Genomic DNA, 13,318 nt, shown 5'->3' with positions numbered 1-13,318 from the left:
CAGGCCACTATCTACCGCCAAGGCACGTAATTGCCTCCGGACCTATAGCTCACCAAAGACAAACATTCCGATGTAGTCTTTAAGTAAAGAGTTTGCGAGGGGTTATCCTGTTAGTGTTTCATTTGTCATGGTCATCGGCGAACAGACGACGCACAAGAAATCTGTCTGTCCGCCCTATGTTTTGAATCTGCAGGCAGTGTGCTGAGTTGAGATGTGATCATTGTTTACCATGCCCCACTCACGTGTACATAGCCCTGTTCAACAGCTTCAACCATTTAAACAGGTTCGCGTTGCGGGCTTGGGGAAAGCTGGATGGATGTATCGACAGACTGTTGAACATATTGAGCGCAACATAACGGTGGTATATCGCTGCTATCAACTGTCCTATGTGGAACATCCCCACATCTGTAGACCAGATTCTGGACGTCTGCGTAGTACAGACGAACGTTTACATCTACATCTACATGGGTACTCTTCAAATCACATTTAAGTGCCTGGCAGAGGGTTCATCGAACCACCTTCGTAATTCTCTATTGTTCCAATACCGCGCGGAAAGAACGAACACGTATATCTTTCCGAACGAGCTCTGCCCGTTTCTACCTATGTAGATAGGTGCCAACAAAATATGCTCGCATTCGGAGGAGACCGCTGGTGACTGTCATTTCGTGTGAAGATTCCGCCTTTGTTTTAATGATGTCCACCCCAAATTCTGCATTATTTCAGTGACACTCTCCCCTATTTCGCGATAACACAAAACGTACTGTCTTTCTTTGCACTTTTTCGATGTACTCCGTCAATCTTATCTGGTAAGAATCCCATATCGCGCAGCAGTATTCTAAAAGAGGATGGACAAGCAGTCTCTTTAGTAGGTCTGCTATATTTTCCAAGAGTTCTGCCTATAAAACGTAGTCTTTGGCTAACCTTCCCCACAACATTTTCTATGTATTCCTTCCCATTTAAGTTGTTTGTAATTCCACAAGCTGCGACATTGTCGCGAATAAAACAGTGACCCGTATATACAATAAATTTCCTTTAATTTACGTCTATGGTCACAAACCTTTTGTTAACAGATTACCAGTTTCGGTCCATAATGACCATCATCAGAACTGTTTTATAAAAGCAGATTCTGGATGTCTGCGTAGTACAGACGAACGTCTAAATCTACATCTACATGGGTACTCTGCAAATCACATTTAAGTGTTTTTATAAAACAGATCTGATGATGGTCATTATACACCGAACCCGGTAACTTGTTAACAAAATATTTGTGGCCTAGACGTAAATTAAAGGAAACTTATTGCTCGTAATTGTGGCTCTTAGGTATTTAGTTGAATTTACTGCCTTTAGATTTGACTGATTTATCGTGTAACCGAAGTTGAACGGATTCCATTTAGAACTCATGTTGATGACCTCACACTTTTCATTATTTAGGGTCAATTTCCAATTTTCGCACCATGAAGATATCTTTTCTATATCGTTTTGCAATTTGTTTTGAGCTTCTGATGACAGCGACATCTGTAAATTCCCTAAGAGGGCTGCTCAGATTGTCTCCCAAATCGTTAATATAGATAAGGAACTGCAAAGGGCATATAACAGTACCTTGGGCAACGCCAGAAATCACTTCTGTGTTACTCCATCACTTTCTGTCAGTCATTGCGAACTGAGACCTCCCTAACAGGAAATTAAGAATCCAGTCACATAACTGAGAAGATATTCCATAAGCATGCAATTTCACTGCAAGCCGCTTGTGTGGTACAGTGTCGAAAGCCTTCCGGAAATCCAGAAATACGAAATCAATCTGAAATCCCTTGCCAATAGCACTCAGCAAGCGATGTTATCTAAATCCATGTTGACTGTGTGTCAATAGACCGTTTTCGTCGAGGTAATTCATAATGTTCGAACACAATATATGTTCCAAAATCCTGCTGCATATCGACATTAAAGATATGGCCATGTAATTTAGTGGATTACTCCTACTACCTTTCTTGAGCATTGGTGTGACCTGTGAAACTTTCCAGTCTTGGGTACGGATCTTTCGTCGAGCGTACGGTTGTATATGATTGTCAATTATGGAGCTATTGCATCAGCATACTCTGAAAGGAACATAACTGGTATGCAGTCTGCACCAGAAGACTTGCTTTTATTAAGTGATGTATGTTGGATCACAACTCCGAGGATATTTACTTGTACGTTAGTCATGTTGGCAGTTGCCCTTGATTCGAATTCTGGAATATTTACTTCGTCTTCTTTCGTGAAGGTATTTCGGAATGCTGTGGTTAGTAACTCTGCTTTGGCAGCACTGTCTTCGATAATATCTGTTGTGGATTGGCAGGAGAGCCAACCCAGGAATATCAGAGGAAGCTGAAAGGCACGCGTTTTAGCTCACGCAGGCTGGCGTGAGGTCTGGAACAGGACAGGGAAATTAGAATGTAGAAAAACGGACGTAGCTGGTGGAATACTTAACTTTAATCCATTAATGGTGAACGTCGGTCTGACGGTACATGATTAACAAGATCAATAGCAACTGATAATGGCGCCTTGCTAGGTCGTAGCAAATGACGTAGCTGAAGGCTATGCTAACTATCGTCTCGGCAAATGAGAGCGTATTTTGTCAGTGAACCATCACTAGCAAAGTCGGTTGTACGACTGGGGATCGTGCTAGGAAGTCTCTCTGGACCTGCCGTGTGGCGGCGCTCGGTCTGCAATCACTGATAGTGGCAACACGCGGGTCAGACGTATACTAACGGGCCGCTGCCGATTTAAAGGCTACCACCTAGCACGTGTGGTGTCTGGCGGTGACACCACAGTATCTCCATTGCTGTCGCGCAGAGAAGGCATTGATTGTGTTCTTGCCGCCAGCATACTTTACATACGCCCAGAATCTCTTTGGATTTTCTGTCAGGTTTCGAGACAAAGTTTCGTTGTGGAACTATTATAAGCATCTGACATCGAAGTCCGCGGTAAATTTGGAGCTTCTGTAAAAGATTGCCAATCTTGGGGATTTTGCGTCTGTTTAAATTTCGCATTCTTGTTTGTTGTTTCTGCAACAGTGTTCTGACCCGTTTTTGGTACCAAGGAGTATCAGCTCCGTCATTTGTTAATTTATTTGTTATAAATCTCTCAATTGCTGCCGATACTATATCTTTGAATTCAAGCAATATCTGGTCTACACTTACATCGTTAATTTGGAAGGAGTGGATGTTGTCTCCCAAGAAGGCGTCGAGACAATTTTTATCTGCTTTTATGAATAGGTATATTTTTCGGCAAGATCAGTGCTCTGTGCGAGCAGCGTTGGCTGACCTAAGACCATGCAGGTATAAAATCGAGGTGCGTGTTGCCCCTGCTGTATTATCAGGCAGCACTGGGGACCATCTGCTTGCAACAGAATGAAGATCACTTGTGTCCCTTGCCAGGGTACCACTGACACCATGACACCGCCGAGCACGGCCGCTCTAGTGTCACGGAAGACTCAACTGGAGAGTTGAGTGGTGCTCTGTTGTCTCCAGTGATGAGAGGGGGTTCTGTCTGTATGCGAGTGATGGATGTACACTTACGGGGCGTAGACCTGGTGACCGGGCTACTCTGTAGTCGTCCACGGCTCTCAAGTCCCACCCCGGGTTTCATGCGTTTGAGGTCATAAGTTACAATTCGTAGTCACATTGTAACGTATGTGCAACAGTTATGTAACGTAGCTACAACAAATATGCCTCTATGTTCGTCTGTGAAAATAGACTCGACAAGCAACCTGAGCTGTCAGTAAGCGGAATCTAACCTGCATAAAACTGTGTGCGTGTTGCGTGTTGCATGTCCTTTAAGCCCTCAACTGATCGTGTCATGAAAAACTTAAAACTAAAATTTGGATAAGCTATCTGACTGCGCTTTTGAATAAGAATTTACGAGTGAGACAGAATCTGACTTGTGCAACGGAATTTACTGGATTAGAGTACATGACACGTTGTGGTGTGACAGTGTCTCTGTTATGGCCCTAAGTTTTGCACTCACCTTTTTAGATGACTGCCTTTTTCCATGTGGTTTACACCAATTCACAGCAGCATGCACCAGCAGCGGCAAGGGATTATTGTTACTAAGAATGAATTTAATAAAAAGAGTTTTGCTTCGGTCCTGTTAACTACTAAATAACTTGTGAGAAGGGATTTCATAGAATAAGTCTATTTAAAACTTCAAATCATCACAACCTATAACGAATAATAGACAATGACAATTACAATGACATAGCTATCAATAACGACTGAGTGCCAGATTAACAAGCGATTTCAGGTTCAAAGTTACATTAACATTTAATAACCACAGCATGCCGGCCGCTGTGGCCGAGCGGTTCTAGGCGCTTCAGTCCGGAACCACGGTCGCAGGTTCGAATCCTGCCTCGGGTATGGATGTGTGTGATGTCCTTAGGTTAATTATGTTTAAGTAGTTCTAAATCTAGGGGACTGATGACCTCAGATGTTAAGTCCCATAGTGCTTAGAGACATTTGAACCATTTTTTTTAACCACAGCATATTTATTAATTAGATGTGGATAATAGTTATTATTGCTTGGAGGATAAGGAGGCATCTTTAATCGACAAGCAAAACATGGGATTATTGCAAACTCGGACTAACAATCACCAGCCTAACCCTGCAATTGCTTTTGCGCTGTGCTTGCGAATTTTACCTTGAATGCCATCTTCAAGCGTAGCTAAGCCATCTAAATCGCTCCTGGCTATATAAATGAAATCAGGCCTTTAATGTGGTGAGATCTGCCATCAGCGACGTGAGGACAGCACGACACGCCTTCTGTCTTCGAGCTCTCGAACGACACCACTGCTTGCAGACGGATCTCGTCCCACAACAACGCTTGGAATCGCGGTCCCATATTCCGCCCTCAGATTGTTACCATCGGTATCTGAGTGCTTACACAATGCAAAGAATAGCGTTAAGTTGGCTATATTGTTTTCAATTTAATGGTGAGTTCTGACACGCTCCTTACAACATCCGGTGTTTCTGCAGGGTAATGTAACCAGTGCCCGCTAAACTGCAAGGGCTGTTAACCCTGTGCTACTGCCATTTCTTCGAAAGAAAGCTGATGTGCTTTTTCAGCCGTAAAATGCACGTCCACATACGTCTGCTGTTTCAGCAGATCTATCGTCTGTTGAACATGTATGGGTCATGATGAAGCGGACACTTACTCGTTCTCCAGGGCCTGCAGGAACCACAGAAATTCGACAAAAGGCGCAACGTTGTTGGGACAGTGTATACCCGACTGTTTGGGCACCATTTACTGCGACATGTGTGTTTTATTTGGTCTCAATTTCTTGTCATTCCCTCCTACAAAGATTAAATACTTCCCGCCACACTTGCCTTCAGGGCTTTGCATTCCATTCCAGCAGTTTGTACTGAAGGTGTGGAAGTTTAATATCTTAGAGGTTGTTTTACAGTAAATATTAAAGACCTTAAAGAAGGTAAAAGAGGTACAAAGAAAATAAAGGAACCAATAACAGGCACCTTTCGCCGTCTACAAGGATGTACCACTCTATTTCAAAATTCCTATCGAATTCAAATAATAACACGCTCTTAATTTCTGTTGTGTACCCGACACTTCAGTAAATATATTTAATAATATGTAATAACAGCCCAGGTGCAAAATTTTGTCATCCTTATAATAGTCTCATTTCTTGATCATGGTTAACATTTAGACAGTAGTGTACAATTGTCTAGTTGTTGGAAATCCCGAAGATACTTAATACGCAGTAACAAGATGCGACCAGATCTATCACAAAAGATAAGGCACTGCCTCTAATAATACTCGTCTCTGCCCGCAGGATGTGAAGCGCCTAGCCAATGACACGATGTCTAATGTCCGGTTCTACCGCGTGCCGGAGGACGGTTTCGCTCACTCTGACTTCCTCATCGGGAAAAACGCCCCCACGCTAGTCTACCCTCTCGTACTGGCTGCCTTTGCCGGTGAAGACATCGGCGCCAGTAAAGACGTAGACGTAGACACGGATTCGACCAGCAGGACGTCGATGCGACTGTCGGCGCCGACCCAGCGTTCACGGCCGGAGGGGAGGAAGAAAAAGAAAACGCAGACGGCGAAGAAGACAGTTCCTAAAGTCGGCAGCTCGCTGCGACCCAGGTCGGGCAGACACCAACGCTTGTAGAGGCGCCATAGAGCCTAGTCTTTGAGACAGCCATAAATATCTTAGCACATCGAATGTAAAAATGTTACACGTTATAAAGACTACACGCAGCAGTACATGTTCTATTTCCCTCTTCTCCTCTCCTTTCCACCACGACATAAGGCGACCTGGAAAAATTGTAGTTGCCAGTTTGAAAGAGGGGACGGCTATCTGGAGCACTGTAGATGTTATGGAACTGGTGTCAGGCTGCTATGTGACACTCCTCCGCTGACGTGAGTAACGGCAATGAAGTGGTAGGCACGTACCAGTAAATTTTATACATTCAGTGCTGTAAAACTGGTGAATACAGTGGCGTGACACAACAGAAGACATGAGTTACCTTGCGTGCATGTGGCCACCACTTTCTTTCTTTTTCTTTCTCTTGCTTATGCCTTGTTCCCTAGGGTCGGCATGGTTAATCGGATTTGGCAAGGTTAATTGAAGGGGTGGCCGGATGCCCTTCCCTCCGCCATCCCGTACCCCCCAGGATGGAATTAGTGTACCCCAACTGTCTGCGTCTATAGTAATCCATGGAATAGTGTGAATGTGTTCAGGTGTCTACGGGCCGTGTAACTGGGGCGGGGCGTCGGGACGAGCCCAGTATTAACCCAGTGGAATGTGGAAAGCCGCCTAAAAACCACATCCAGGCTGGCCGGCACTCCGGCCTCCGTCGTTAATCCGCCGGGCGGTTTCGATCCGGGGACGGCACGCCTACCCGATTCCAGGAAGCACAGCATTAGCGCTCTCGGCTAACCTGGCGGTGTACATGTGACCATCACCTCACCGTGAATTAAGCTGCTGATTTGTTGATGCATCAGTGCAGACTGTTCAAGGTGTCTACTGTTAGTGTACCACTCAGACCCTCATCATCACTAGTGGCACGACAGCTCTTTGTGCACTTTGGCCTTCTGTAGAAGAATATTCCATTCTTTCCTGTTTATCGGCGAACTCCTCCAGTTCTGGATTCCAGTTTTCCATATGTACTTCTCTAAAACCTTCCTCACATCTTAGCTCTAGTCTTCTAACCTGCTGATACCTTCACACTGCAGTGCATATCTTCTTAATCATTCTGCCACTATCTCTTAGTACAAGCCCTGCCCTTCCAGCCTTTTATACTGGGTGATTAAAAAGTCATTTCCACAGTACAATGGCTACATTGGTGATTCACTACTATGAGTCTACTGCACAAAGTGGTAACTAGTGGAGATAGCGAAAATACAAAGAGACAAACGCATGCTACAAATATGCTTCAACTGTACAAACAAAATGTTACATCATCGGTCAAAGATGACCTGACAGTCAACAATACAGTGCAACAGCCGTCCCCAGTCAACTGGCTGCATATTCCTCTAATGCAGAAGGTGTTTAAACTGACAGCCGTCCTACAGACGACACATCTGGACACGGCGAGTGGCCGTGCTGGACGCTGACCACAACGCTGCTGTTGGTGTTCCTGCAAATGCTCTCGTGACATTCTCCTGCGGGTAAATTGATGTGTCTTGGTGCACACTGCAGATTTGTGGTGCCCCCAGAGGTAACAGTCCGGTGGTGTCAGGTCCGGCGACCTAGGTGGCCATTCCACCAGACCCCGTTTACCAATACAACGCCCAGGAAGAGTCTCATCCAGGAGCCGGCGTACGACCAGCCATGTGCTAGCCTTCACTGCATTTCGGCGGTATGGTGGTGGTGGGACATTCCTCTCGTTGTAGTTTTCATTGTCTCGACTAATACAGAGTCTTTCGAATGCAACACGACTTTTGACTCACCCTATATAGGTTATGTAATTTACAGCCCAAACTCCTCCTCAAGAGACTGTTTTATTTCACTGGCCCAAAAACTGGCATCATGACATTTATTTCAAATATGACGATTTGCTTGTCATAGAATTTCGTTTCTAGCTAGGTTCCAGAACATTACGTTAGCATCATTACTGAAGTTCTATACAGCCATAACTTTTCGCTGCTTAGATTTCAGACGTTTTCTGAGGCAATGGTAGCATTATCAGTGGACAATATTCGCTTTTGGGTTTCAGGGCTGCCATAGTTCTTAATAACTGACGTCTCTTCCAAGGTAAGTGAAACTACGTACAACATCGAACTTACATGAACCGATTTCTATGAATATGAGTTCGTTAGGATAATCTTTCTTATTTACAGGCATATGCCTAGTTTTCCTTCACTTATCTGTACAGTCATCTTTCCAGCAGCTCTTTCAGGGCCTGAAAACGCTTCTTTGATGCCCTTGCCGTTCTTGCAATTATATACTATGATCTACATTTGTCAGTACCTGAGCTCATCAGTATAGGACAGTCTCCACTGTATTGATGTCCGTATGCCTGACAACCTTTTCAAGGCGTAAGTCCAGTGGCTGTAAAAAGGAGACAGGTGTCACTTCTTGTCAATGACGATCGGCATCAAACCCGACAGAAATTTTTTGTGTCAGTGAATGCAGGTCCACCTCAGCCAGTTGCTAATCGAAAATTCCGAAGCGAAGTGCATACAGTGGAGCTTTGGAGTCACGTTGCCGCATAAGGCCATTAGACCGGGACATTAAGCTGCACCTCTTCAGCACGACAGCAGGTAATTGTACAAGTAGACGGATAGCATGATCCGAAGAGTCGCGATTTTCCGTATTTTAAACGATGTGCACCAACGGCCTAATAACGAATTCACCCCACAGTGTGTGAAGGGTTTGTGCATGCTGGTGGTGGTTCTGTGATGCTTTGGGGTTGCTTCTCGTACCGTGAATTGGGACCACTCTTTCAGATTACCGTGAACTACAACCAGGATTTTTCTTTGGACATTCTCGATGACCAAGTGTTACCCTTCTTTGTACACCTTCAAGATCAGTATGCTGTGGACACAACCGCGTTTCTAGATGACAACGGTCAAGTCCGCAGTGCCAGGTTGCTACTTGCCTTCGATAGGAGTCGCCAAATGCAAAGCTGCTGCAAATGCAAAGCTGCTACTCCTATTAAGAATACTTTCATTGAAATCGGACCTCGTTTTACAAGAGACGCTGAATCCTAGAGGACTGCCCACGGCTGTGTAAAAGATTTGACGCAAGCTGCCGTACATGATGCACTTTGAAACTTGTCCTGCGGTATCGAAACGAAACAGACAATTAATGTAAGTTTCGCCTCATTTTTAGCTACCATGCATGCAATGTCTACCATCCAGGATGCTTATCAACCTTATCAGATTGTACAACGGTAATACGGTCCACTTGCAAGGTGAAGAGATACACCTCAAAAGACACTCATTATACATAAAATCTCATGATGAACTGACCTGAGATCAACAGCTTTCGGGAGAACATTTAGAGGCTGTGCGAATACATGACAAGTGGGAACCTTTGAGAGGCTATTCTGCTTAATACTGTGAATTTATTACAATGATTGATAACGCACATGGGATAAAATTTACGTAGTCCTTCATTAGTAGTAGGCAGGCTTAAATGAAGTTGCAAGAGAGCACCAACACAAATGACCTCAAAGGCAATAACATTAAAAAAAGAACATGAAAAGTGAGGATAATCCTGCATTAATATCAAAATATACACATGCAACATAGTAAAAAAAGGTACGAAGTTTCCTCAACCACTATCTCATCAATTGAGAGCAAGAGGTCGTGGTACAAAGACGCTTAAGTCAAAGTCAAAGCTTTCTCAACAGATTTAAAGAAATCCGTAATTTTCGTCGTATCTGAAAATTGCTATGGATCTGCCATACTCACTAATAGGCGCTATGCACGCAATATCTTCACTTAGTGCAAACATGATGGTCGAGTCGCGTGAAAATCCAGTAACGAAGAAACAAAATTCAACTCACCTTATCCAACCCACTACAACAGTGTGAGACTATCACTGAAGGCAAAACTGACCGAGCAGATGCAAACTTCAACTTTGTTTTGCATGAGGCTCATTACTCGAAATCATTAATCCGCTTATACCGACGAATGAAAATTTTGTCAGCATCGTTAGGGTCACAAATTTCTGAAAGCAGTTTCTCAGGTGAAGGAACACCAGTCTTTATGGCAAGTGGTTCAAGTTGGCACGAACAAAGAAAGAAATCTAATTGACACATTGTCCACGAAAATTGATGAAAAACTCAACAATTCGAATGGGAAACACGCCCTAATGCTTAATGAAATAAATGAAGCAGTTTCCTTAACTACAACAGCAAGATATACCAAAACATACTTGGAAGAACGTTATGCCTCCCCACCAGTGTGTGGACCAAACGTGAGAACCCTAAGTCTCCGTCATGCGGCCGTTGCCGTGGGGATCCGCTGTTCCTTTTTTTTTTAAAAGAAAAAAAACGAAAAAAAAAGAAACGGGTCAGTTGGATAGCCAGTGGCTCCTGGATATAGAAGACTGAGAAACGCCCTGATTCACACAGAATCAAACATTATCAACCATCCAAAAGGTTGCTGCTCAGACCATTACTTTTCCTATTTGACGCATGGGTGGTTCTCATTGGCGATGTTTCAGAGAGATCAAAATGGAAATTCTTTTACTCAAAAATAAACACTTTATTAGACCTCTCTGGAGAAGCTTACAAGGATAGCACTACACTACCAGACAAGACAAGAGAGTTTTCCTCACCAACAGATTCGAACACACATCCACATATTGCAGAGACTAGCCTGGCATTTGGAGACGATGAGGACATGATGCTGGGGATTACACAAAATAAATATTGTCACACCACTCATATTTTCTTCCCAACGGGCTACAACACACAGAAAAATAATTTTTTCAATACATACACGAGTCAGTCACCCGAGTGTCTACCAAAAATGCGTGAGCTTATGTGCTCACCTTCAGGAAATTTCGCAGGCAGCGATTGTTTTGAATATTTAAAATAACAATGAACAGGAATTTTCTCACCCTAACTTTGGTTACTTAGAAGGGGCCAAAATAAACACCAACAAAACGGCTTGATCTCTGCAATGAAATAGATAGAGGAAAGAAACGCTAATGGTGATATATATACACCTGTATTGTACAGCAATAGCACAGAAAAGAAAAACATTGGACACCTTGCCAACAAAAAACATTTTCTCCACAAGGAAACCGAGAAAGATGGCAAGAATAAAATACCAGTGATAGAAATAAGAATCAAATTAGGCTCCTTGATCAATTAGGCTCATTATATCAAAGACAAATCTCAAAATTTACAGTGTTCACCATATATTTTTGTTATTGATTAGGGACACAATCAAAATCCAGTGCAAGCGTATACAGTTCTGGGTTTATTGGAACAATTAAACAACTGCTAATTTTGATATATACAGTGTGAACATTAAAAAAAGCGATAAACTGCAGGGACGGATTCCCGACTGGAAATGGAGAAGAAAGTCCTATGAAGATGTGTCCGGAAAAGCATGGCAGCCACGGTAAATGGCGCTGACGAATCAAAGTTCCTCTGAACGCGTGTTCTTTTTGTGTTGCAGGCTCTGTGATTGACACAGCGTACTGCAAGCGGCAGAATGGTCCAGTATTCATGTCGAGAACACGAAGAAGTGGTGTGTGTGTACGGCCAAGCATATGGAAACTGTCGAGAGGCAGCACGGCTACACCAAAACAAGTACCCTCACAGGCACCAACCAATCACACAACATTTCGAGCGCTTTTTGGGCGTTTGTGAGATGAAAGATCTTTTCAGACAGACGAACGTACAGGGAGGCTGCGCACTATGCGTGCACCAGACTTGGAGGTCTGTGTTCTGCAGTATATTCAGACGAACCCTTGTACAAGCTCCAAGCAAAGTGGTGCGCCAACATAGTGTAAGCCAAAGATCCATTTGGTGTATCCTGCACGACACCTGCAACGCGTGCAAGGATTATCAAAAGCGGATTTCCCTTTGCCAAAATGAATTTCTTGATGGTTTTTGCACCGGATCATCACAATTATGGGATGTCTGTCAAAGCAATCTTTACCAGAATTGACATCGTCATTCTGCATAATCGTCGCCTGTGGGCTGAAGATAATCCTCGGGGAATTGCCGATGTCTCTCATCAACTTCGGTACAGTATCAACGTGTGGACACAGATTCTTGGCGACCGCACACTTGGATCGGTTATTAGTCCACTACACCTCGATGGAGGAATGTACCTGGATTTCTTGCGGAATAGTCTGCCTGGAATGCTTGGGAATACGCCTTTGACAATACGACAGGTTATGTGGTTCCTTCATGATGGAGCACCATCCCACTTCCGCTTCATATTTCGCCGATATCTCAACAACACCAGACGTTTGATAGGACACGGAGGCTCTGCAACATGACCTGATAGGTCACCGGACTGGATTTTTATCTGTGGAGGCATCTGAAAAGAGTTGAGTATGTTGAATCAGTTGCTGATGTACAGACCTTTCAACAGCGTGTTTACGACGCCTGTGATGCTATTCGAAGAGAGGCCAAAACGTGGAAAAGAGTACGGCAATCCATTATGCGATCTGTGAACGCGTGTTGTATCACATGGGGGCCACTTTGAACATCTGTTGTGATGTGGATGCAATGCACCTCTGTACTGTGTTCCGGGACGATTTGTTCTCGTTGCATGCACACCATCCGTTTCCCGAGACATGTTCGTACGACCTGTCAGGGACACACAGCCACAAAATTCGACAAATGTAAAGTTTCATGCTATAAAAGAGAACGTTGGCTACATTACAAAGTTTACAATATCAAACACAACAAGGAACTAATTTTGGCTTGAGGCTTGCTACACGTAATTCATTCATCCCACTGCATTTGGAGAAAGAGTTGGATAACATAGTGACACAGTGTTTTCTCCTAACATGTAGTGTTACAAATACTTTCATGTAGGACGTTGAATAAATGAAATGAAAATGAAAATGCAGTGAGTATTACCCTACATCCGAAAGACAGTTCCTTCAGAACAAACTCAAAGACGATGGTGTACATGACTCTAGAAAACATAGCAAGGGGGTAGGACGTCAAACGGGCCGACTTGGAGCAGGTGAGGCACCGCAGGACATTTTAATTTCCGCTGTCTATACTTTCACAAATAAATTCATAAAAGTTTGTCAGCATGGCCAGGAAGCATTCAGGATTCACGCTCATAGCAGTGGAAGCTCAAAAACATAACAAAATAAACTTTTTTTATATGTCAAATT

At 43.7% G+C, this 13,318-nt stretch overlaps 1 protein-coding gene across 1 annotated transcript in view; it reads left to right on the top strand.

Moving 5' to 3' along the window:
* LOC124622730 (lipase 3-like) overlaps nucleotides 1-6,192 on the top strand; it is a 147,711-nt gene extending 141,519 nt beyond the window's left edge. Inside the window, exon 8 of the mRNA XM_047148521.1 lies at nucleotides 5,819-6,192. Within this exon, the coding sequence (XP_047004477.1) occupies nucleotides 5,819-6,157 (339 nt within the window). The 3' untranslated portion in view covers nucleotides 6,158-6,192. The remainder of the gene's footprint in view (nucleotides 1-5,818) is intronic.
* Nucleotides 6,193-13,318: the final 7,126 nt, after the last annotated feature.

The sequence above is a fragment of the Schistocerca americana genome, chromosome 7 (assembly GCF_021461395.2).
Source record: "Schistocerca americana isolate TAMUIC-IGC-003095 chromosome 7, iqSchAmer2.1, whole genome shotgun sequence".
Taxonomy (NCBI): Eukaryota; Metazoa; Arthropoda; class Insecta; order Orthoptera; family Acrididae; genus Schistocerca; species Schistocerca americana.
This window is presented reverse-complemented; position numbering and strand designations above follow the sequence as displayed.